The sequence below is a fragment of the Xiphophorus hellerii genome, chromosome 23 (genome assembly GCF_003331165.1).
Source record: "Xiphophorus hellerii strain 12219 chromosome 23, Xiphophorus_hellerii-4.1, whole genome shotgun sequence".
Lineage (NCBI taxonomy): Eukaryota > Metazoa > Chordata > Actinopteri > Cyprinodontiformes > Poeciliidae > Xiphophorus > Xiphophorus hellerii.
The window spans coordinates 20,018,224-20,043,024 of NC_045694.1; the positions used below are offsets into that span (position 1 = coordinate 20,018,224).

General features: G+C 40.2%; 2 protein-coding genes across 2 annotated transcripts; one reads left to right on the forward strand and one right to left on the reverse strand.

Annotated features, from left to right (window-relative positions):
* Positions 1-13,491: 13,491 nt before the first annotated feature.
* LOC116714496 (cis-aconitate decarboxylase-like) lies at positions 13,492-17,387 on the reverse strand. Its single transcript, XM_032555111.1, has 6 exons — positions 17,166-17,387; positions 16,813-16,867; positions 16,241-16,428; positions 15,823-15,915; positions 15,334-15,539; positions 13,492-14,627 (listed from the first exon to the last, which is right to left on the reverse strand). The coding sequence occupies exons 1-6, from the start codon at positions 17,178-17,180 to the stop codon at positions 13,703-13,705; spliced, it is 1,482 nt and encodes a 493-aa protein (XP_032411002.1). The 5' UTR covers positions 17,181-17,387; the 3' UTR covers positions 13,492-13,702.
* An 875-nt stretch (positions 17,388-18,262) lies between these two features.
* On the forward strand, positions 18,263-22,355 carry LOC116714492 (uncharacterized). Its single transcript, XM_032555107.1, has 10 exons — positions 18,263-18,464; positions 18,552-20,051; positions 20,136-20,228; positions 20,315-20,419; positions 20,532-20,641; positions 20,736-20,927; positions 21,031-21,193; positions 21,346-21,511; positions 21,893-21,987; positions 22,072-22,355. Exons 1-10 carry the CDS (start codon positions 18,308-18,310, stop codon positions 22,155-22,157), a joined length of 2,667 nt encoding a protein of 888 aa, XP_032410998.1. The 5' UTR covers positions 18,263-18,307; the 3' UTR covers positions 22,158-22,355.
* Positions 22,356-24,801: the final 2,446 nt, after the last annotated feature.

Genomic DNA, 24,801 nt, shown 5'->3' on the forward strand with positions numbered 1-24,801 from the left:
ACTGATAACGATGCAATCCTGCCTGCATTTGAGGAATTTTTAGATGAGCTCGTTCAATCTAATGCAGAGCTGCCCTCAGAAAGTAATTTGGAGCTGATTCTCCAGATAGTCAAGAACCCAACAGGAGGTTCAAAACGCAAGGCTGAAAGAACATTGGAATGTGAATTGATTAATAAGAAGAGGCGTCACCTGTATATTGTAGAAAATACAGGAAATAAATTGTGTTTTGCTACCAGCCTGGCACATGTAGCTCACCCTGAATTTACAGATAAACAAGCTCTTGAACAGGGAAGAAAGTGGCAGCATCAGGCAGGTCTAACTGATCAGACAGCGGTTACATTCAGCGACGTCACAAAGTTTGAAAACATTCTACAAAGAAAAATTGCAGTGTTTCATCGAACCTCAAAAGATAGGGCTTTATCTAAATTTGAAACAGATTTCCAAAATCGTTCAAATCCCTGCTTTCTCCTCCTCCATAATAATCACTTCTATGGCATTAGGAATCTTGCAGGTTTTACCGGTTCGAAATATCATTGCAAATTTTGTTATGGCGGTTATAATAATTCTAACACCCATCATTGCCAAGGCTACTGTGGTGTCTGCTGTTGTTACAGTTGCACACAATTGCAGTACAACCCAGTACGCTGCGATGACTGTAACAGAATATGTCGAAACTCTACATGCTTCGATAGGCACAAAGAACCTCGCAACAGACCTCATGCTGAAATGCTTGTAAGTGATTGCGAGATGATCAAATTTTGTTCTACGTGTAAAAGGCTGTATCACGTACCTATGACCAAAGAGAAAACTTTACACATATGCGAATCAAAATGTGTCATCTGCGGTGAAAAAAATCTACCTCCTGGTACAGATGTAACTCTTAACGATCATCAATGCTACATTCAAACCAGTACTACTGATGACAAACTTCATGACAAACTTGTGTTTTACGATTTTGAAACATTTGTAGATCAGAGCGGCGTACATAAACCCTTTCTAGTCTGTTCAAAATCCATGACAGGTGTTGAATGGCACGCTTATGGCCTGGATTGTGCACAGCAATTCCTTCTTCATTTTAGAAGAACTATGTTTAAGGGATACACTTTCATCGCACATAATGCTCGTGGGTTTGACAGTTATTTAATGCTTAACTCTATGGTGCAGTTAGGTATCAAGCCTTTTCTAATCATGCAAGGAGGAAAAGTTCTTTGTTTTACAGACCCCGATTACAAATTGAAATTCATTGATAGCCTGTCATTTCTGACTATGAAACTGAGTGCCATGCCGAAAGCACTGGGCTTCCATGACCGCTCGAAAGGATATTTTCCCCATGAATTTTCCGCTGAAGAGCATCTCAAGTATGTGGGTGTGTTTCCTCCTTTAGATTCTTACGGCATCAAACTTATGAATCCAGATGAGCGGCAGAAAATTACTGATTGGTACGGTGAAGCATCCAAAGGCATTTTTGACTTTGAGAAAGAATCCCTGCATTATTGCAAAAATGATGTGGACATTCTTTTTCAAGGTTGTGTTAAATTCAGAGAGGAGTTTTTTAAGGAGACAAATGTGGATCCCTTTAAGAACATCACAATTGCTTCTGCATGCATGCAGGTTTTTGTGACCAATTTTCTTCCGGAGAAATCCTTGGCGATCCCATCCGCTGTAGATTACAGGCGTGGGTCCAAAACTTTCTCCAATGCTTCAATTCAGTGGCTAGAGTGGAAGATGGACAGTGAGAACTTACATATTGAGCACGCGCTGAACTCTGGCGAACGCAAAATCGGACCCTATTTTGTCGACGGATTCGCAGTAATCTCAGGTTTAGCTACCGTATTCTGTTTCAACGGGTGTCTTTACCATGCCTGCCCTCGGTGTTTCAAGCAGACTGAAATGTGTCCTTTGAGAAAAGTACCGTTTGAACAAATTTATGCAGCTACGGTTGAAAGATCTAAGATTCTGCAAGCCGTTTATGGTGTTCGAGTCGAGACTGTGTGGGAACATGAGTGGGATGAAATGAAAAAGTCTGATCCAGGGGTAATCAGATTCCTGGAAAAATTTGATGCGCCAGAACCTTTGGTCCCTCGGAACGCTCTGTACGGAGGTCGAACTTGTGCTCTAAAGCTCAGGTTCACAGCTGGACCGGGTGAGTCCGTGCATTATGTGGACTTCACATCTCTCTACCCTTATGTAAATGCTACGTGTGAATATCCGCTAGGTCACCCTACCCTCATTTACAAAGATTTCGATGATCCTGTCAACTATTTTGGTTTTATCAGAGCAACCGTTTATCCTCCACGAGGCCTGTTTTTTCCAGTTCTGCCCTACAAGACATCTAGGGGTAAGCTAGTTTTCACTCTTTGCCGCACATGTGCAGATATTAACAATCAAACAGGGATCTGCACCCATGAGGACGAGGCTCGATCTCTGACAGGTGTTTGGGTGAGTGCGGAGTTTCAAAAAGCATTACAATGTGGTTATCGTCTCGGAAAAATCACTGAGGTCTGGCATTTCGAGAGAAGCAGTAGCTCGATCTTTAAAGGCTACATTCACACCTTTTTGAAGGGGAAACAGGAAGCCAGCGGTTATCCCCCTGAAGCGATGGATCAGGAGAGCAGGTTGAAATATGTGAGAGATTATCAAATTAATCAAGGTATTCAACTAGATGCTGGGAAAATTGAGGTGAACCCTGCTAAAAGACAAGTAGCTAAACTGTGTCTCAATAGCTTCTGGGGAAAGTTTGCGCAAAGAAATGATCTCTCTCAGACCAGCTTTGTAAGTGATCCTGATGAATATTTCAATTTTTTTTTCTCAGGTAAATACGTGGTGAAGTACTTTCACTTTATTAACCCTGAAACCTGTCTGATCCAGTGGAATTACAGCAAACGTTGCATCGTTCGTCCTAACAAATCAAATAATATTTTCATCGCAGCATTTACCACAGCTTATGCTCGTTTAAAACTTTTCAGCTGTCTGGAGCGAGTGCAGGATAAGATTCTCTACATAGACACAGACAGCCTGATCTATGTGGTAAAAGATGGTGAGAGTCCTCTAGAACTGGGAAATTATCTCGGTGATTTAACCGACGAATTAGGAGGTGACACCATTCAGGAATTTGTAGCAGCGGGGCCTAAAAGTTATGCTTACCAGACAAAAAATCAAAAGAAAGTGGTGATCCGGGTGAAAGGCATCACTCAAACTTATGAGTGCAGCGAGACAGTCAATTTTGACAGCATCAGAGAGCTGGTGGGAGGGTACTTAGAAGGGTCCCGACACGGTGTTATCAAAACACCGCAACACACCATAAAACGCGATAAAAAAGGGTTCGTTTTAAGAAACGTGACATTTCTTAAAAGGTTTCAGGTTGTGTATGACAAACGCAGGCTTTTTCCTGATGGTTCAACTCTACCTTTTGGTTATTAGAGTTTAAGAGACAAGGAAAAAATAAAAAAATAAAAATGTCTTATTCCAACGATGTTCAAGAGGTATACTTTGACCCCAGATTCACGAAACCGTTCTCATGTATGATCGTTGGGGCAAGTGGTTGTGGAAAATCATACTTTGTAGGGAAAATGTTGCAAAATCTTGAGCATGTCATGAATGTTGTACCGGACAATATTGTTTGGATTTTTACTTCTTTTCAACCATTATATGCTGAATTGCAAAAACTGAATAAAAATATTAAATTTGTGGAAGGACTGCCTGCTTCTTTCGACGACGAAGAATTATTCCCTGTGAATCAAAGTCACTTGGTCATTTTGGATGATGTCATTTTCCAGGCTTCTAACCACCCTGAAGTAGCCAAATTGTTCACCCAATATCGACATCATAGAAATATGTCTGTTCTATATCTCACCCAGAATGTATTTCAGCAGGGAAAATACAGCCGCACCATTAGTCTCAACAGTAATTATATGGTGCTCTTTAAGAACCCTCGAGATAAATTACAGGTGGATATACTAGCGCGTCAAGTCTTCCCATCAGCTAAAGCAAGTTTCCTGGAGAGTTTTGAAGATGCAACCAAAGAAGCTCACGGATATTTAATCGTAGATCTTACTCCTAGCTGCCCAGAACGTTACAGGTTAAGGACGGGGATATTACCCGGCGAATGGCCAGTGGTGTATGTACCTAAATCAAAGTAAGTCAGAATGTCTGCACGCATAAAAAGGAATGCTCCGATGCTCAGGGCTCTTTACCAGGCCACCCCTCAGAAGCGTAAAGATATTTTAGCTCATTGCTCACCGGATTTTCTTAAAACTTTATGTGAGATTGCTCTGAACATTCTAAAAGGAAATATTAAACTAACACCTTCTCAACACCGGAAATTGAAAAAGCAGCGAAAAATTATCAGACTGTTGGCGGATAAAAGAACCGGATTAAAGCGTAAACAGCTGGCTCTTAAAAGTCAAGGAGGAGGATTTATTCTCCCCCTGCTAGCTGCTCTGACTCCGTTAATAGGAAACTTAGTGGGCGGAATCCTCAGCAGATAGAACAAAAGCAATGGCTCTTAAAACATCTCAAAAGATGTTTCTCATCTCACCTCATCAGTTTAAACATTTGAACTCCTCAAAGACTTCAATCAGAGATGCGGCGGAGGAGGATCTGGATTCTCAAATGAGAGCCATTTTGAATGAATCAGGGCTCACTGCATACGAGAAAATTAAGAAATATAATGCTTTGCTACAAAGATCTCTATCTTTAATCAAGCAAGGTCAACTAGAAGAGCCACAGTTATCTGTGACTGTGCAGCGTACCAAGGATGATCCTGAACTTAGAAACCGTGAAGATGATTCTATTCAAAAAACTACCGAATTGGATGAAACTGCTAATGAAGTTGTGAAAGCGCTTCCTGAAAGAGATCGTAAAAATGCTGAATACATTTTGAAAAAGCTGTCCAAAAGTAACAGCGGTTGGACATCTAAAGCAGAATTTGTTTATAAAGGAAATGTCACGAAAGGTTCTCATTTGGTTGATTTACTCAAAAACCTTCTGCTTCCGTTTAAAAGAAAATCCCAAAGCCTCCTGCCTGCAGGATGGACCGATTTCCTTTCCACACTGGATGAATTAAATTTCCCGGTATCGTCTGTTAATAATCCACAAGCTCGTGAACAATATTTGCGTGTCAAGACAGACGGTGTCAAAATCCCTTCCAGAAGAGAAAAAAAGAAGAGTATCCTATCCCCTAAATTTGATTTCGGGGATGAGGTGACGGATGTAAAAAGTACGCGTAAAAAGAAATTTATCTTATCCCCTAAATTTGATCTACAGAATAAGATCAGAAACAGACAAAGTATGCGTAAAAGAACAAAACCATCACGTTGGATTGCTTTTACTCCATAAACTCTCTGACAACAATTCTTTTTTTTTCAATAAAATATTTTATTAAAGAATTTTTCAGGTGTACAGTCTCTTGTTTTAATACAATAATATTAGAAAATCACGTTAACAATTTGTGACAATCTTTAAACATTTGCATAGAACATGTTCCGTGGTGAAAAGAACAAAATTTCTGGTTTTTTACACAGCGTTGATATTTTTTCACAAAATCTGAAACCATGACATCATTTTTTTTCACATCCCCGGGGTATGAATCAAGCACTTGTTGCATTGATAAACCACATGCTCTATTACATAAGTAATAAACACAATGATGACCGCAGACAACAGACAGAGTATCTTGAAGTTGATTATTATGATATATTATTTTTGAAGACCTGTCTTTCAAAAATTTTACGATGCTTGTTGGATAGAAATCAAAGTCTGGCCGAAAGCCATAGGAGTCAAAAAACGTGGCAATCCCGTTCCCTTCCAAAGTAAGAGCTAGCCAGTGTTCTCCGGGCATGTGAGCAGGATGTGTGTTCACAATAAAATATGCGGGTCCTGCGTACTCGTGTGAGAGCAAAGACAGTTCATCGCATGCCCAAACTCCGCAAAATACTTTCCCCAACAGCTGGTGTAGCAGACTCTCAAGTTGATGATTATTCATGATTAATAATAATCCACCAAAACCTCTCTTTTAGAATTGATCTCCAGAATGGAATCGTAACACGTATACACGACCAGCGTGGTTGTGTGCGGTAATGGGACTCTGAACCGGATCTCTAACCTCAAGTTTCCGTTAGAAACCGGTGATAAAGCTTCTGTGTCCTCTCCCGGGTTGAGATTAAAGACAAACAGTGAGTATCCCTGGTTAAAATCAGTTCGGTCTATGCTCAGCGGAAGGTCTTTAAGATGACGGCCTGATGCAGAGAATATGTTGTAAAATTCTCTGACCGATATTCCTTGGTTGAATTGGGGCTGGAAAGCTTTGCCCGGGATCTGTCTGCCCTCCTGACACAGAGCCAAGTACTCAACATCCATATGTTTAAAATGAAAAGGTGACAGGTCCCTTCTTCCTGTGAAGGCCTCGTGATGAACCATTCCCAGAACTATATACTTTGGTATAGCCCCCAAAAATAGGTTCTCCTGAGTACATATTCTTGAGTTTTCAGGGATAGAATATGTTTTAACATTAACTCTGGAAAGTGGGTACAACGCATTTCCCCGCATTAAAGCAGAAGCGTGTCCTAAACGGACCGCGGGAGAAACCGATACTTTTTTCACAAAAAGAGAAGCCCCCAAAATTTTCAATCGAAAAGTTGAGTCACGGGCTCCCATCAGACAAAATGCATCGCTGGCTCTTGTTAATTTAATCCTTAAATCCACAGAATTAAGCAGCACCCTCTCACAGAAAAATATATCAGCATGCAGTGCCCCCAACAGGTGCACTTCTCTGGACTCAGCGGTGAAGGAGGCCCTTTTATTTAAACCCTGGTTTGGACCATTATTTACAACTATAGAGTCTATGGCTCCCGCTGTATCTTTGTAAAAAAGACCTGCGCTAAATTGGCTTCTCAGCGTATCTTGAGAGAAATTAAGTAAAGTTTCAATCACTGCCCTGTAAGGATGGGTGGAACTCGACTGAGATATCAGCCGGTCTCCCAACGTAACGTCGCATTGGGAAAATATTGTGTTAAGAGGATAATTAATTAATCCCACAGCAGCGTCATTAGCCAGGTTGCTACCATCGGCGTTGGTGATCTTGATGCGTAGATGAAGCAGGGTGTCATTTAAGTCCAGATATTTCTCACCTCCCGGAATCATAAATTCGATAGGACCGTTGTCCGTAAGAGCTGACAGCGGTAAAATTTCAGTGTAGACCTTGTCCTCTATAGATAGCTGGGTCATAGGGGCTGAAAATAAGTCTAATTCGGCTAAAGTGCATTCCGGTGATTTGTGATGCAAAAGAGCCATGTTTTATTGAAATATATCTTTGCTAGGAACAGAGTTCCTCGCTTTAGCCTTCCTTCTCCCGTTTGATTTCTTTCGCTTCAGTGCTCTACGTATTTGTAAGTTTCGCGCACGCTCTCCCGGTGGGCGCGTCCTTGCTCTTCTTGACAGAACCATAATTCCTGACCCTTCTTGACCCTCTTTAGAACCAGATATTTTATTCATAGCTTTGCCTAGAACATCCGTGGCAATATTGGCGGCTGCTCTTTTTAAGTGAGGTTTAGCCAGGGCGAAACCTGATTTGACTAGGGGCGACACAAATCTGAATGATCTTGAGAATACCGCCCCTATACCTCTGCCGTACATCACCGGCGCCCCATAGAAACCAGGTAATGTGCCCCCTACCTGGTTATGGTAATAATGTACAAACCGGTGAGGATCATCTCTCAGATTTATCTGACTCATGTTACCTAAGATTTATACAGTTCTTCTGTTAAGGTAAATACTCTCTTTCACGCTGTGAGGGTGAGCCCGTATGAATGATGACCTTATCATCAGCCGTATTTTATACGAATGTTTCTCATCGAAGTTCATACAGTTATTATCTCAGGCTTCCTCGTGACCTCACAGGTCGAAAATGTAATTTCACGATTGCCTTTCCGTAGGTAAAATTTATCGGAACGTTCTGGTCTGATTTCAGTTCTATTTGAATAGATTCGATATGTTTCCGCGCCACAGGAAGATAATCGGGGGGGTTAAAGGTTTGAGTGATTATATCACCGAATTTACCGTCCACTTTAACCGTACGCAGCAAAGGAGCATAACTATCCCCCACTATTTGCTGTTCGACCACGTCGCTGTAACAATAAATCATGTAAAATCCTGCTTGCATGTCCGTTGGTTGAGAAGCTTTTCTATCAAAAGTTAACCATTTTCCAGGTTCCATGCCGAGCATGTAAGCAATCGGAGCATGAAAACGTATTTGATATTGTCCTCCTGCTTGAAAGAATAACTTATTTACAAATGCGTAAATCGGTTCAAAGTAAATGTCGGATTTTATTTCTCTAAGGATAGGTTCGATTTCTCCAACCAGATGTGTCGTGTTTTTGTAGTGTCCGGGAGTAATACTTTGCCGAAACACCTTTTTCACTTTTCTTTCCCTCCATTCAAAGTAAGCTGATTCTTCCGGGACATTATACCAGGTGTGAGGATAAGAAATCTCTGTCAAGGCAACTTGCCAGGAACCTTCTAAATTAATATGCTGCGCTAAATTCACACGAAAACTTGAAATGGTATTATCCTTAAAAACATTTAAACCCGCATTTGAGGGTAAAGTAACGTAGAACCCTTCATCCTCTACCGAACGCTCCATGGTGTTGTGTCAGGTGTAAGATTTACTGCAGGTGTCTTTTATACATCTTGAAGGTCAGCCAGTCTGATCCAACTGTTAAATTTCTGAGGCCAATTTTTCCACCGCACAAAAACCTGTTTAACCCCCCTTACGGTGCGTCGGCTTAATATCTTTTCCACTTGGTACATTTTATCTTTACACAGTTTCACTTTCTGAAGCTCCTTCTCGTAAAAAGAACCTTGAATAGGTTCGTTATCAAGATCTTTGAGTTTATACACAGGAGGAGATCGAAGTATGGTATCAGTCACTGTAAACACTTCATCCGTAAAACTCTGCTCATATTTTTTATCAAAAACGCCGCGTAATTTAGATAATCGAACCAGATCCCCGGGTTTAAGCTTAGGTTTGGCATTCTTGCGACGTGTGCTCGAGGACGTACCATACAGGTTCTGAAAGATTTGAAAGGCATTTTTTGAATTCACTTCCATAGGGGTAGTTTTAATACTTGCATGGTAGCTGTGGTTGTAGCTTTTCACCAAGTCTTGCACAACATCGACATAACGACGGGTATTATTAGCTGTGAAATATCTCCACATTCTTGTTTTTAACGTACGATTAAACCTTTCAATCACTGAGGCTTTTGTTTCGCTTGCTGTTGCAAAATGCTCAATGCCGTGCTTTTTCATTAAAGCTTTAAATTTTTGGTTAAAAAATTCTTTACCCGCATCTGTTTGCAATTTTTTAGGAGTCTGACTATCTTTGAAAATGGATGCAAAGGCTTTTACCACTTCATCCGCAGTCTTCCTCTTTAAAATTCGTACATATGCTCTTTTAGAAAATATGTCAATGACTGTTAATAAGTAATTATAACCATCATTTTCCTCAGTCAAAGCTTGCATGTCACAAAGGTCTGCTTGAAACTGTTTTAAAGGCCTCGTGACAAAAACTCTGTTTCTTGGGAAATTTATGCGTGCAGGTTTATGCAAAGTATAAGTGTCTTGTTCCGATAAAAAACCTTGTACTTTTTCCACCTTAACCTTCTTTCCCGTTTCATCCTCCAGACCTCTTTTCAGTCTCTCTATTCCTCCTAAACTACCGGGATGTGATGGAGTGTAATATACCGTCTTCATTAACCTTTTCTCCGCCATCCTTATGTCAACTGCTTTGGTGAGCGGATGTTAAATAATGAGAAAACAAGATCATGGTACAAAGGATTTATTCTTCCTTTAATAGTAAGAAATCACAAACAGTACAATTATTTACTAGAAATTACAATTAAATGTTTTAACGATAATACGTGTATAAAGATATATTTAATGCTAGTCAATCAGTCATAAAACACAGGTAAAGGATAATGAATAAAATACTTAAACATGCTAAATAAGATGAAAAAAAAGGATAATAGATGTACGAATTAAATACTTAAACATGCTAGATAAGATGAAGAAAAGGATAATACTTAAACTAAATCTATAGAACTAGAAAAATACAAGTCAGAACAGAAGAGAGATTACTTTTCATTCAGAGTGTAACACTCTGAAACAGAACGAAGCTGGTTGAGTTTTTCATCAGTGGACATGCTTTGATACATGTCGTTAATTGCAGTCTGGATTCCGAATGCCGATTTCAGTTCGTGTAAAACTGTTTCTGCAATCATCTTCACTTTTGCATCCTCAACCTGTATGTGGCGCTGTTTCAGCAGTTTCTGGACAGCCGGTATGAATCGTGGAGTCAGGAGTCGCTGTGTGATGCGATGAAAGTGGAGTTGGTAATATTCTTCCTCCGGTATTTCCAGGCACTGATGCTGTCGCTGGCTTGGGTGATCTGTTTTGCACCCGTAGCAGGTTTCCTTGACATATTTGGCACAAATTAAACTGAATAGATGTAGTAAGGCTGTTTTTACACCACCAATCAGCGTGCTCGGTATCCATCCATCAATTTCATCTTCTTGTTGAATTGGAGAAGGTGGAGGTTCGGAGTAGCCGGTTGCATGCTCTCCAGAATTCTCTGCTGCCGGTGCTGGGGGTTGGGGGTAGATGGAAGCAGGTTCCCCAGAGTACTCTGCTGCTGCTGCTGTCGGAGGGATACCCTCTTCAGCTAGAGTACTCGGTATCAGAAATTTTGTAGGAGAGAGTGCCGGAGATGATGCTGATGAGGAAGAGTATAAAACAGGAGAAGGCGGATAATATGGACCCATGTTGTAGCTTCCAGGAGACGGAGGAGTGAAGAGGCTCTCTGTAGAATAACTGGGCTCACCCCAGTTTGATCCCCATAGTCCATAGCTCCTTACTTCTTCCATTCTAAAGGTGTGGTGTCAGAAGTCCCCGCAGCGCTCTCATTATATAGGGTAGAGGGGGGGGGGGGCGGGTCCTCAGAAGAGGGTCGGGCCAGAAGAGGATGGCAGGACAGGAAATGTCAGAGTTTTCTTCACTGACAAAATATCGAGCCAGCAGCGAGATTTTCGGAACAGTTCTGAAATCCGATCCCCGACTTCCGTCATTTTCTCAGACCAGGCCTCAAATGGGAGAGCCAGCATGGTTCTGAATACACCACAGTCCACATTGAAAGCCTCCAACACAAACAGGTCTGGGGAATTCAGGCTCTCGCCCCTCCGTCTGCTCGCCCTTAAGGACCAGCGCCCAGATTCTGTAGTTTTCGATTCCCACACTGCGCTGAAGAGAATTTGTCCCTTTCCAATTTCAGTATCAGTCGGGAAACACTGTCTTCTGGTTTTCTTTGCAGATCGAGGGTCAGCCTCATCTTCTCTTGTATTTCGCTCTAAGACCAATTCCATATCTTCATTGGCACGAGGAATTGCAAGCCTTAGCACTGCCCAGTCATTATAGGTGAGGCTGCATGTATCCGATATCGGTGAAAGCTCCTCATCCTTGTCCAGCTGGTACAGGTAAAGCTCTCCGGTCTCATAACGGAAAACATAACCCCATGACCCCCATAGACCATGAGGTTTTAAAGACCAGTCTGCCTTGAGGGATCCAAGTACCGGGCTCTGCACGCGGCACAGATAAAATTTCGATTTCTTTGGGGCATCCGCTCTAGGCCCGGAGTTGTCATAGATGGATATCGGGGTCTCGCATAGAAGAGACGTTCCGCCTGTCACTATTTCTCTTTTATCCACAGTATTTGAGGCAGATGCATCAGGTGACGAAGGTGAGCTTACAGGTTTATCCAACACTGGGCCCAAATCCGGTTTCACTGCTATTGGGATCTCATATACAACAGCACGTTCTTCTTCAGCAAGCAAGTATTTGTTCATTAACGGTGTTGACTTCATCATCTTAGCGAATGTCTTAGGGCTAGGTAACTTCGAATCCGTATCAGCTGATGCAGAGGAGGTAGGTCCATTTTTCTCAGCAGCAGGATGAACTCGTTTAGTTCCATTCATTGTAAAGTTCTTGAACAACTCTTACAAGTAGAGTGCTTGATTTTTCCAGCATTACTTATAGCAGAAACAGTAAAGGTCAAACCCCCCTGTCTCTGTTTCTATTGGTTGAATTGAAATTAGCGGGAATATATTGTAACACGTGCTAAGCACGCTGAGGTCATGAGACATCCTGGGGGTCATATGACCGGATGGGGGGAGGGGCATCATGTGACCGGATGGGGGGAGGGGCATCATGTGACTGGATGGGGGGAGGGGCATCATGTGACCGGATGGGGGGAGGGGCATCATGTGACTGGATGGGGGGAGGGGCATCATGTGACCGGATGGGGGGAGGGGCATCATGTGACCGGAAATTAATATCAATTAGTCACGGGTCATTAATCACTCATCCATCAAACTCCGATTAAATTTTGACAGAAGGTGGCCCATATCGTCTCTCTCTTCTGTCTACTGTAAAAAATAACCATTGGATAATGATAAATTCTTGTTTTCTGAAAATAGCCTTTGTTTTAATATTCTTTTGCTTACATTACTTTTGCAATTATCAACACAATCCTAAACACTAAATACTAATTTAAAAATGAAAACACATTTAAAGACAACTAATAAAATTGGTTAAATGCATGAAGACTCACTAGTTTGAGCTAGTGAGTCTTCTGAATGCAAGCTTCATTCAGTAACAAACAGCAGATATGCAAAATGTTTTCATTTTGCGATTCCATTGATCTCAGTTTGAGTTGTTCCACATTGTCTTTAAAATTTGCTGCTGTGTGTATTTTACTGTCTGATTTGCAGCAGTGTAACAAATTGTAATTATATTGAAACTACATTTTGGGAAGCACAGATCCTCCACCTGATGGTGCAGTTTTCCATCTTGTTGAGATTTGTTTTTAGGTAATTAATATTAATATACCGTAAGATGAAAAATATCCGTCCATCCAGGGTCTTTAATCATTTACACTTTAGAGAATCGCTAAGATCTAATATTTCATTTAAACAGAACAAACTGAACCTAGTTCAAGGTGTTAGAAAAGGTAATTTATGTCAACTAATCTATAATGGCTTGTAAATAAATGCAATATTTGCCACTTTTTCAAACACAGAGAATGATTCTCTTTCAAGACGTTTTGAAGAGGGGTATTTATTTTTACTGCTGATCCAGCCATTAATTCATCCTCTTTATTCCCTATCCTTGAAAAGTTTCAAGAGACCAGTGGCTTCATCAAGCTAAAGAGGTAGATCCAGGTTAGCACATCAGGACAGTTTTATGTTTACGACATATGATTTATATGATAATATTCAGAGGAGAGTGATGAACTAAGGCAAAGCGAAAGAGACAGTTCCACATACTGCAAAGAATGCGGAAGAAAATATAAATACTATAACAAAGAATTATGGCAGCAGTTGTCTGTATACAACTCTATGGTTTATTGATAGATTTTTGCAATACATTTAACTTTCTAATATTTGCAAACATATTATTACACAGCAGTATGATGTACATAAATAGATTACATGAAAAAGAACATTTATGTGAATGTAACTCTCAAACAGAATAATTTGAAGTATAGAATATATACAATTTAAAGAAGCATGAAGATGATAAAATGTACAAATAAGTGTTTATTGGTGACAATGAAACTCATCATATAATGATATATATTAAATATATTTGCATATCTTCATTGCAGCTGTGAGAGTAACTCCTGGCAGTCGTCAAATCTGTCCAGCTCGTCCACCGCCTCAATCAGCCGCTCAACCTTCGCTGATGGAAGCACTACCTCTGCGTTGTTCCTGAACTTCTTCTTCAGGCTCTCGTTGGTCAGCGGGTTGCGCCAGTGACCGTAGAAGGTATCACAGCGTCCCTTCAGAATGTCTCCTCCCACAAGCGTCACCTGGACCTCCCCGTACATCAGGTTGAAGTTTGCGGGGTTGTCGTGGGGATGCTCCAGCCGAACGCGGCTCAACAGAGCGTGGAGCTCGGGTCGGCTAATGGCGCCGGGGGTGAAGGACTGGACAGTCACCTCACCGTCCAGGAGAGCGCTGCAGGCGTTAAACTGGAAGGAGTGGCGAGCCTCATGCTCTGACTCAGGAAAAGGCCTGTTGATGTATTTAGAGAGGGGGACTCTGAGCAAGATGTCCTGGACTTGATCTGGAGAGATCTTTCCAGGACCAACGCCCACTAGAAGCTTATGGACAGAAGCTGCAGCATCTGCCACCCAGTGCATCCCCAGATGGGCGGGGAAGCGCTTGAAGCCCATGTCCTGCTCCTCTAACAGGAATGCATGGCCATCATGGGGTGAATCTAACGGCTGTGGCTTGTAATCTTCATAAAAAGCACTAAAGCCTGCCACTCCTGCAACAGCATCCAACACCAGAGGACTGGCCTCTAGGCCTCTGGATGCCAGAAGGGCAGCTTCAAGCCCAAGGCGTGAGGCGTTGCCAATGTGGAGGGGTTTAGACTGAGTGGCAGCGTTAGCCATGGGAGCTCCAGCCAAGGAAGCAGCTATCGCCAAGGCATGACTGCACTGAGAGGAATCCAGAGACAGGAGGCGAGCACAGGCTGCTGCACTTCCCATGGGACCGACCACAGTGGGAGGATGAAACCTGGCAAAGGACACACAGAGACCTGAATATCTACTGCATAAACATAATAACTTTTTTAAAAGTTAGTCGTATTTCAATATCTAGTGTGTCAAGCATTTCTAGTTGCACCTAAAAATGAGATGATGCAAAGGAAACTTATGCATCTAATTATCCAAAAAAAAGCCTCCAAGCTAAATATGAAGAGTTGTTTTCTCTGCTAGTTCAGTGTTTTTGTGTACCCAAACTGAAAGTATTGAAACTCTGTGCATCATCATAATTTTTGCTGATGAAAACCACATTTCTGTCCTGACTGAACCTGGGATGAGCTTTACCTATTTCAGGAATGAGCAGTGTCAACAGAAAAAGCTCCACTTAGCCAAAGAGAGCCAAAGGTACCACAGTTCAGAGACAAACCCAAGCACAAAAGTAAGCAAAACATCTCTTAGTTTCTGTGCTGAGGAGGGGAAAAACACTATGAAGCTATGAAAGGCCTCACACATTTGAAGTGTGTGAGGCCTTTGTTGGGTTCACTTTGCACAACTACTTAGTAAAACCTTCCAAAACAGTTATTTTCAGCATATACATTTTTAACTTTAAAAGGAAATATCATCTGCAAAGACTTAAAAAAAGTATATGATTCAAACCATTAACAAAAATACATATGTATTTCAGTTACAAATAATCTGGAAGTTCCAGTGTGAATGCAATCCGACTCTGAGGAACTGACCTTTTAGGAATATTGCGGGCCTCATTGGAGAACCTCATCAGGTGGCCCTGGATCTCGATGCCCACGTTAAACGCGAGTAAGAAGTCCAGACCGCTGGGTTTCCTGCTGGCTGGCATCATGTCACTGAGCGCTAACACAGCAGGAAGGACGGCCCCTGATGGGTGAGTTGCTGGATGCCAGGTATCGTCAAAGTCCATGGAATGAGTCTGCGGTGTGATTAAAAAAAAAAAAAAAGTTTTTTAATTATTTAGTAATACCAAAAGCCATCTTTCTTAGTGGAAAAAAACATGTCTAAAAAGGTTATGAACTATAGTTTTTCTTTTGGATTTGGTGATACACTTTAAATAAACAATGATTTATCCTTTAACAAAGTTACACAAAGGATCACTTTCAAAATTTTATGCTGATTGTGGTGGTTGGAATTTTAATTTTTATTACTGATGTAAAATACTAGCAGTCTATTTGTATTAGTAATATAACTACACTTACCGCCACTCCGTTGACAAAAGCTGCCAATGTTGGGGAGAGCTTGATGCCTCTTTTTCCATACACTGAGCAGATGTTATCATGGCCGTACATGTGCTGATGTTTAAAAGAAGACAGTTAGTTTTGGTTACAGTAAAAATTAACATGAAATATTAATTTACAATTGAAAAAGAAATATTTAGCTTTCGGTAAGATTGGAATTTGAATATTTGAATACATGTAAAATGCAGTTTTGAATTTGTCCAGTTCTACAAGTTTGCTACAAGCTGAATAATAAAATAAGAGTCAAATAGTGGGACTGTATAAATATATTCTTCTCACAGCCAAATATAAAATAGAAGTTAATTTATTGAAACTAAAATTACTATCGTACGTTTACTCAAAAATATAGATATATATTTTCACTTTTTCTATTTCCTACCTTGCAGTGTTGTAGCACCATTTCAAAAACCTCAGTTGTGCTACCAATGAGACCAACTCCAATGCTGTCCAGTACCATTCTTTTACTGCGGTGGAGAACCACCGTGGACAGGTGCTGGGGCTTGACCTTACTGATAAACTTCCCAAAACTAGCAGTGACTGTTTCTTCAGGAGTCGGGCTCCTCAACACTGTTGGAAGGAGAAAAAAATTTATTTCTCTTTTACCTGAGGGTTAATGAAGATGTGATGAGTGTAGTTTAGAAGGTTTATATAAAGTAAAATATTAACCTAAAATGGTGAAATGAGTTACACATTTACAAAGTACAAATATACATAAAGAATGCTGATTTTAGAATCATTAAGTTTAAAAAGAAGTTTAGGATCTGAATATGTCCAAAACACTAAGCTACACCAATAATCAAAAGTATTCAAATACCACACACTGGAAAAAAGAAAAAGAAAACTATACGTTTATGAGATATGCAAAAGAAACCCTTTCACAATTCAACCACAAAAAGTCTAAAAAAAATAAACAAAACAAAAAAAACACTATAGTGAGCCAGAAATTCTCACCTTCCACAGCAGAGTTGTGGATTCTTCTGGCAGCCAAGATTGGCCTGACGGTTTTCTACAAGTGAGTAAAATGTACAAATGATTTCATGCAATCTTAGTTATGTAAGTACAAGGCTTATCTGATCAGTTTCTGTCTTTGTCAGGCACAGGTGATGTGAAGCAAGTGTCTTAGAAGACAATGGTTTAATAGTAACAATATGCTCTGTTGACAGCTGTAGTTTCTGTATTAGCTTCTGTAACAGTTTTTGCCTCAGAAATGAAAAGTATGTTTTAAATGTCATTAAAATGTTTCAAATGCAGTTATGATAGAAAACATGTTCATGGATTTTTAAATTACATTAATGTTTTTTTACCTGCAGCTTGAACATGATGCCTTCTGTATTTTTTCTCGTTGAAAACCTGTTTTCCCCTCAGTGCTTCTCGGGTTCTCTGTGCTGTTAGCTCAGAGTGTCTGAATGATGCTGCTCTAATATTCGGAAGGGTGTCACCTTATATAGCCTAGGTACTAAAACTTGCCTCACAGGAACAAGGAACAAGGTAGGAAATTCCAGATTCCTGTCTTATTCATTGTTAAAAAAATTTAAGACATGCTACTATGTAATTGCCAAAGTAAAGAAAACTAGTTGACGACATAAGCTTGAAACTCCGCCTACAATCCAAGAGTCTTATACTGGATAAAACTTCATCTGTGCATCAGGAGCACTGAGCATTTCATCTTTGAAGCATCTTGACCAGGTAATGCTTCAGTTTTATTACTTATTGTTTTCAGAACAAATTTATCTCTTATTGTCTAAAAACATAAAAAGATACATTAGTCAAAAGATTCATAGGTTTACAACAGTAGATTAGACATTTAGATATCATATCTGGTAATGTGACTAATTCAATTTTTATAAGCAATTTTGATTAGGAGTGGTAAACTTAAGTTTGTCTAAAACATAACACTATAAGGAACAGGCAAGAAAAGCCATTGTAAACTGTGTTTTAACTGGATAAACTATCTTAACTATTAAGTTATTTCTCATATTAAGGACTCAAATTACTCAAGAAACACTGAATGGCATGGGTTGTGATGAATCACTGCTTTGGATCTAAATGCAATTGCTTGTTTTAGATTATACATTACATATCAAAATGTGTGAAAATATTGAAAATATGTTCTCTTTATGCTAGGACATTTTTGTAATTTATAAAAATGATAGAATGCAGACAGATATACACCTTAAAATCTGCTCTACCTTCTACCCTGGTACTGAGGTCACCAAACCTTCGCATAATGTATCTAAAATGAATTCAATAAATGTATGTAAAACAGCGGTGCTAGCTAATTTGTGTATCTTAAGAAATACATGGTATGAATCTTAATGGAATGGTACAAACTTAATCAATGAAACATCATCTTAAACAGCTGGTCAGTGTGTGGATTTATAGACTTGGTGAGGTATATTCTCTGTGATGTTCTTCATCAGAACAAGAGTCTGTCACTGAAACCATCATGGCTGCATCTGATGGGTTTCCTGCCAGTTTCTATGGGGAACCAGGAGTTTTAGGCATGTTGTCAAATGGGATCAGTGCATTCCTTGTACTCCTACAGAACTTCAACACAGCTCACAATGGCAACGCTCCAGTTGGAGTAGAGAACATTCTTGCAGGTAAAACTGGATGTAAAACAACAAAATTAAGCACAGATTATAGTTCTAAGAAGAGAGCTTATCCCCAATTTGCAACTTTTTTTCCAGGTGTACATCTCATCCTGATTGGCGGTGTATGCCAACTGGTGGCTGGGCTGCTCTCCTTCCGTAAATACGACCATCTGAGCGGCACCGCCTTCATTGGCTACTCTGCTCTTTGGGCTAGTTATGGTGCAACTAGAATCTACTATGGTGCCCTGCCTGAAAATCCAAATATGACATTAATAATAGATCCGATGATGAGCAATTCATCCATCAACATGATGAGCAACGTGTCTCTTAATAACTCCACGCAGTGCTATTTATGTTTGTCCATGAAGGAGTCAGCAATTGCTGGTCTGGTCCCCTACATCATCCTGTCCTTTCTTCTTGCGTTTTGCTCTGCCACAGTTAACTACATCATGCCTTTTATCTTTGGAGCCATCACAGCCACCTTGATCTTTGAAGCTGTAGCTTTAGCTGCATATTCCTGGGCTCTGATTGTCTCTGGGGTTCTGGAGTTGCTCATTTTGATCTTTGCTATCTATGGTTCAGCGGCTCTTCTCATCAAAGGCCTGACTCAACGTCTAGCCCTGAAAGGTTTTGGTACCCCACTCTTTAATGTTCTCTTACTAGGTACCCCCAACTCAGGAAAAGCTCAGAGTGGAGGCCAGGAGAAGAAGAAGAACACAAAATATGCAGAGCCAATGGCTTTGGGTTTCTTCTGCGACTCCATTGCTCCATTCATCTTTGCTTTCTACAGCTTTGGGTACATGAAATCATTTGGTCTAGGTGTTGCCTGGGTATCAATCATCTCAGTTGCCCAGTTGTTCTCCAGCTACTACGCCCACCTGCGTCAAGATTGCTACCACACCACAAAGTTTGGGTTGCATGCCACATATTGGCTGATCAAAGCTTGGGAGGAGTTTGTTGTGTCTGTTTTAATAGTGGAGGACAGTAAAGTTGTCTCTGGAAGGGATGCAATGGTAGGAGACTGGTTCTTTGTGGTGGCAGCCTTGGTGCTCTGTGTAGGGAGCCTGAACATGGATGTCCTGGAATTGATCCATAACTTGTTCTTTGTCCTGGTCACAATCTCCACAGTCTCTCAAATCCCCCTGCAGGGTTATTACATCTTCTTTGGAGTAGCTTGTTCTCTCTTCACTGCAGTCTCAATCTATGGCACCTTCACCCGACTCATCAACACCATTGCAGAAAAGTCTCTCATACCTGTAGGACCACAACCAGTGTCTTCTGAGCAGCTGATTAGGGTTTTGAGATGTAGAAGGTCTAAACAGGGAGTTCAGGATGTGCTTCCCCCAGGCGATCAGACCTCAGATGCTCTGTTCTATCTTTCAAATGGGGTTGCAGCTTTGTCAGCTCTTCATTCAAGAAGGATGAGTATGAACCCTTCTCTCCTGCACCTGACCATCCCCTGGGTCCTGATCTCTGGAGCTATCATACAGGCCTACGTCAGCAGGTTGCAAGTCACAGGAGGCGGCCGCTTCGGGTCAGTCATCTCTTCCATCTATGTTGTTGTCTGGGCAACATGGACATGGTTTAGATTTGCAGGTATGTTAATGCTAATAGATGAACATAATGACAATATCTGTTGCAATTTAGATGGGAGTCTAATCTTGAATCTCTTTAATTCAGGTAACCAGCTTCAGCTCTCAACCGAGGCAGATTATGGTTTTACTGCAGGAGCCATTGCCTTCCTTGTCATCAACGCTTTCCTTATGCTGATTGGTAAGTTTTATCTATGTGTTTTCTGTGGTCAATATTTCTGTCTGTTTGTTTTGATTATCATGATAATCTTCTGTTGACTGGTCCAGCTGCTTATAGAAACCTGGTTCTTCTGTTCCTGACAACACTGATGGAGGTGGTTCTTGTTTGCTTCCTTCTCTCCACCCTGAACAAGCTGCCATATGAACTTGAAAGTAAGTTATCATCAGCCACATATGATAACAAGCATTAGTTACTTAAATCTAGATGGATCTTTTCACCTTTTCACCTCAATTTATGAACCTTTGACATTATTTTTTCCCACAGTTGCTATGCTTGCATTGGTGTCTCTCATTTGCATATATGGCACTTTTGCATCACTGATAAACTTCATGTTCTCACAAAGAGTGTTGCCAATGGGCCCTCCTCTCTTTAAGGTAATTACCCTAATGACAAAATGTTTCATTCACTAAGAATTTTCAACTGCACATGAATTATTTTGAACATTTCCTGTATCATCTGTGACTTTAGGAAAAAATGAAGTCAGAAATATCTGAGGAGCTTCCCTGTCCGGTGGCTAGCTCTCGCCTCACAAGTGGCCTCTTAAAAATTGCTCAGCTTCTGGAAGAGGGAGGCGTGTGTGGTATTCCCACAGACACTGTGTACGCTCTGGCGGCCTCCTGCAAGAATCCCCAGGCTATAGAGAAAATCTACAACATTAAGGTAAGACATGAATACCTTTCAAGCCCAATGTGGCATTTAATTTCCACTGTGTTTAATTTATGAAAAATCCATCAACATAATGTTGAATATGACTCTCTTCCAGGACCGGCCAGCAGAGAAGCCTATATGCATTTGCATTTCTAGTGTAGAGCAGCTGGTGGCAGCCAAGCCTCCGTTCAGCCCTCTGCTGTGGGAGTTCATGAGGAACGTTTATCCAGGAGGCATCAGCTGCATCGTCAGCAAAGGAGACTGGCTACTTCAACTTGGTAAAATTTCCCCCCAAGTTTGTAATCAATCTTTAATGTTTGTCCACTACTGTTAGTCAGAAGATATTGAAGTGACTTGGAACTAAGCTAAAATAAAATGTCACAATGTTATTATTAATATATATATAAAAAAGCAATTTCTTCTTCTGTAGGAGTTGGAGCAGCTTACGACCGCGTTGGCACCAGGGACAGCATCATGATCCGTGTTCCTGACCACACGGTGACGTGCCACTTGTGTGACATGACTGGACCCCTCGCTATTACATCTGCCAATCCCAGTGGAGAACCAGACAGCACCCACCACAGTATGATCATCAAGTAAGATACTCCTTTTTATATAGCCAGTGTGATTTGCATTTCTAAACAAAATTGTCACATTTGACAAGTTTTATTTGTCTTCTTCCAGTACACTTTAGGTGTTTGGTATTAATACAGAACTCTACTAACTCTTATGTTAATATTCAAAATTTTTTCCTGACTTGTGGGACATTTCAGGCAGCTTTACATGCCAGTTTTGTCACAATGACTTGACAATTTGTAGATTATGTGTCCGCATTTTAATGACATAGAGCTTATCTTCACTGTTATTCAGTTATTAGATAATTCATTTTCTCTGTGAATCACATATATTTGTATGCAACGGAAAGTGCCAATCCATCCGACCTTTAATTGTGTGAAATACTTTTTGATGTACTGCAGTCGACTGGGGCACAAGATCCAGGGGGTTCTCTGTGATGGTGACTCAAATGAGGTTATTGGTTCCACTGTGGTCAACTGTCTGAGGATTGATGAAGGTGAAACTCAGAGCAGTTCCTAATTTATTTGTTTCAGATTAACTTCTGACATTTTTTCATGACTAACTCAAACTGTTTCCACAGGAATCATCAACATTGTCAGGGAGGGCTGCGTTCCTGCAGCAAAGGTTCAGCAGATCTTTGACAGAGTGAAAGGCACTATGTTGTGATTATCAACTTCTGAAATGTTTTACTTTACTTTGACAAGTTTAGCTACTTCATTAGTTATGTTTTTTTTCAGTTTCTATGTAAACTTATGTGAGTTCAAAGCATTTTACAATGAAATATTGGACAGCTGTTCTGCACTGTTACTCCAAAAGATGTTAAGCTATGTATAAAATATATCTAAAATAAATAACTAAATAAAAGATGTTTGGTATTTTTCTTTTTTTTTCTTTGAAAAAAACTTAATACAGTTAAAATGTTTGCAAACAAGTACTTAAAAACTCCAAAAACAAGTATATTAGGGTTGTCACTTTTCATAAATGAAAATAAGGGACCACCAACACAGGTTCTGTGTGCCATAATGACCCAAGTTGCCCGACTCTTGTAGTGTGTTGTGCCCGCAGTAGTAGTATGCTTTATTCTATCCTGGTGATTTTTTTGTAAAGGCATGATCAAGAAATCAATCATTTATTCATACACATCGAAGGGTGAGAGTATCTAAAAATGTAATCCAGTAAGAGCAGCACTACATCAACACATCTTTACTAAAGTAGAAGTGAAAAATATTAGTCCAAGAATTTACTTATGTAAAAGTAAAAAAAAATGTGTTCCCTGTGTTTCAACAATGTGAAACACAGAAACAGCCACCTCCAGACCATAGAAGCAAAGTAAGAAATGCAGGATACAGCCCCTTACCAATTCTCCAGCCTAAAAAGTTACTCCAGGTCAGATGTAGTAGTCAGGTATAGCAGTATACACACGCTGGACAGGTGCCAGCAATCCACAGAAACACCGAAGAGGAAGTTCACAGAAGTGAAGTCCTTATGGTTCCCCTACATCTCTATGAGAGAATTGGTGTGAGCTAATATGACCACTCACACCAATAAATCAGTCACGCTGTCTCCCCTCACTATCCTAAACAACATGACCCACCTTTTCTCTCAACTTGAGATGGTCATCACACATAAACACTATTCAGAAAAAGGCCCAGCAAAGAATGGACTTCCTGTGGCTTCTGGTCAACTTCTACATTATTGTGTGTTGTGGTTTGGCTCATAAACAAAACAGAACAGGTCCAGACCTGCAACAAACAATTAGATCTGAAGAGAGGATCTTCAGGACTGACATTCCATCCATCCAGGACTGAAACAGCTTTAGGGTCAGGAAAAAGGGCAACAAAAATCTATGGTGACCCCACACATCCTGGACACACACAATTTAGACTTTCATCATCAGGTCGCTGCCACAGAGCACTATTTACAAAAACCTGTCACCACAAAGAGTTTCTTTCCACAGGCTGCCTCTCTGAGGAATAGTTAACACTCAGAGTGCCAAGAACAATATTCAGATTAAGCTCATAATTGGCATTTTTGATAAATTTTTCTAAACTCAAATCCAGTAAAGTTGGATACCCTGGTCTGGGGACCAAATACATGTTGCAAAAAAATGTTTTTTTTTGTTGTTTTTTTTGTGATACAAAATATGCTACTATGAGTCCTCAAGGTAGTTTTTAAGAACTACCTTGAAAATAGTTTGTGTTATCTACAGTAACATTTTATCTTCACTGGTTCATAAGTAGACTTTTACCCATACAATTCTTTTTAAGAAAATCATTCCTAATTAGAAAATAAGTGTACTTATTTTAGGGGGGATATGTAGAGGAATATAATTATATTAATAGTTAAAAATTATGTTGTTTGGCTGGTTCGCACTAAGATATGTTTTAACCTAAAAGAAATATATTGTGTCAAATGGACTGGGTCAATCTGACCTAGAAGTCAGGAAGGAATTCAGATTTGGAGAGATGTCGAATAACAATCATTAAAGAGAGGAAAGTTGTTAGTTTTTTTAAGTAGTTTTTTTTAAGTAGTTATTTTAGATGTCGAATAACAATCATTAAAGAGAGGAAAGTTGTTAGTTTAAGCTGTTGTGCAAGAAAGTTCTGGCGCCAGACATATCTCCTGCTCGCCAGCAAAGGAACTGGGCCGGAGCTCAAGACGTGGGAAGGAACCTCTGTTTGGACAGATAAGGAACAAACAATTTGACTAATAGCACTTTTGAAACGGAGCAGATGTGAAGTTAAGAGGTCTGAATATTCCAAAGGAACTTCCAATACACATCCAGTGTAAGACAGAGTCAAATGAACAACGTAAATGGAGGAAAGCAACGCCATTGGTCGAGGCTTCCCAATACACACCAGTAGAGCTGGAACTCTATAAAAAGCTGATATCAGAAGTAGAAGTCAAGAGATTTTGGATTACTGTAATGATGTGTATGTGATGTTTTGTGGTTCAGCAGATGTGCATTAAATCTCTTCTCGTTCGACTTTGAGCAGAAAGAGTTCCGAGTCTTGTGTAAATCCTTATTTATATATTCTACAAGTTTAGACACCTATAGATTCTACAATAAGTTCTTAAAAGAACTATTACATATCTGTATTTTGTCATCTCTAATCTTTTGACTTTTTCTGTATAAAATCAAATCAATTGAAAGAAGGAAATCTATGATGGAAAATTGTTATAATGTTTTTCAATGTGTTCAGTTTCTTGTGTCTTTAGCTTGTGTCAGTGTTAAAAAGAGTTCCACAGGGCTTGTTGTTTTCACGGTGCTTCACCCAGGCAAAACCTAAAAATAGGACACACATTGCTG

Bases quoted from the DNA above. Each gene is read 5' to 3' on its own strand.
- LOC116714492 (XM_032555107.1), top strand. From the start codon at position 18,308: ATGGCTGCATCTGATGGGTTTCCTGCCAGTTTCTATGGGGAACCAGGA. The intron at 20,052-20,135 runs GTATGTTAATGC...TCTTTAATTCAG, and splicing joins GACATGGTTTAGATTTGCAG to GTAACCAGCTTCAGCTCTCA. The intron at 20,420-20,531 runs GTAAGTTATCAT...TTTTTCCCACAG, and splicing joins GCTGCCATATGAACTTGAAA to TTGCTATGCTTGCATTGGTG.
- LOC116714496 (XM_032555111.1), bottom strand. The intron at 16,429-16,812 runs GTGAGAATTTCT...TCCTTCCAACAG, and splicing joins CCACAACTCTGCTGTGGAAG to TGTTGAGGAGCCCGACTCCT. The intron at 15,540-15,822 runs GTAAGTGTAGTT...ATCACACCGCAG, and splicing joins CTTTTGTCAACGGAGTGGCG to ACTCATTCCATGGACTTTGA.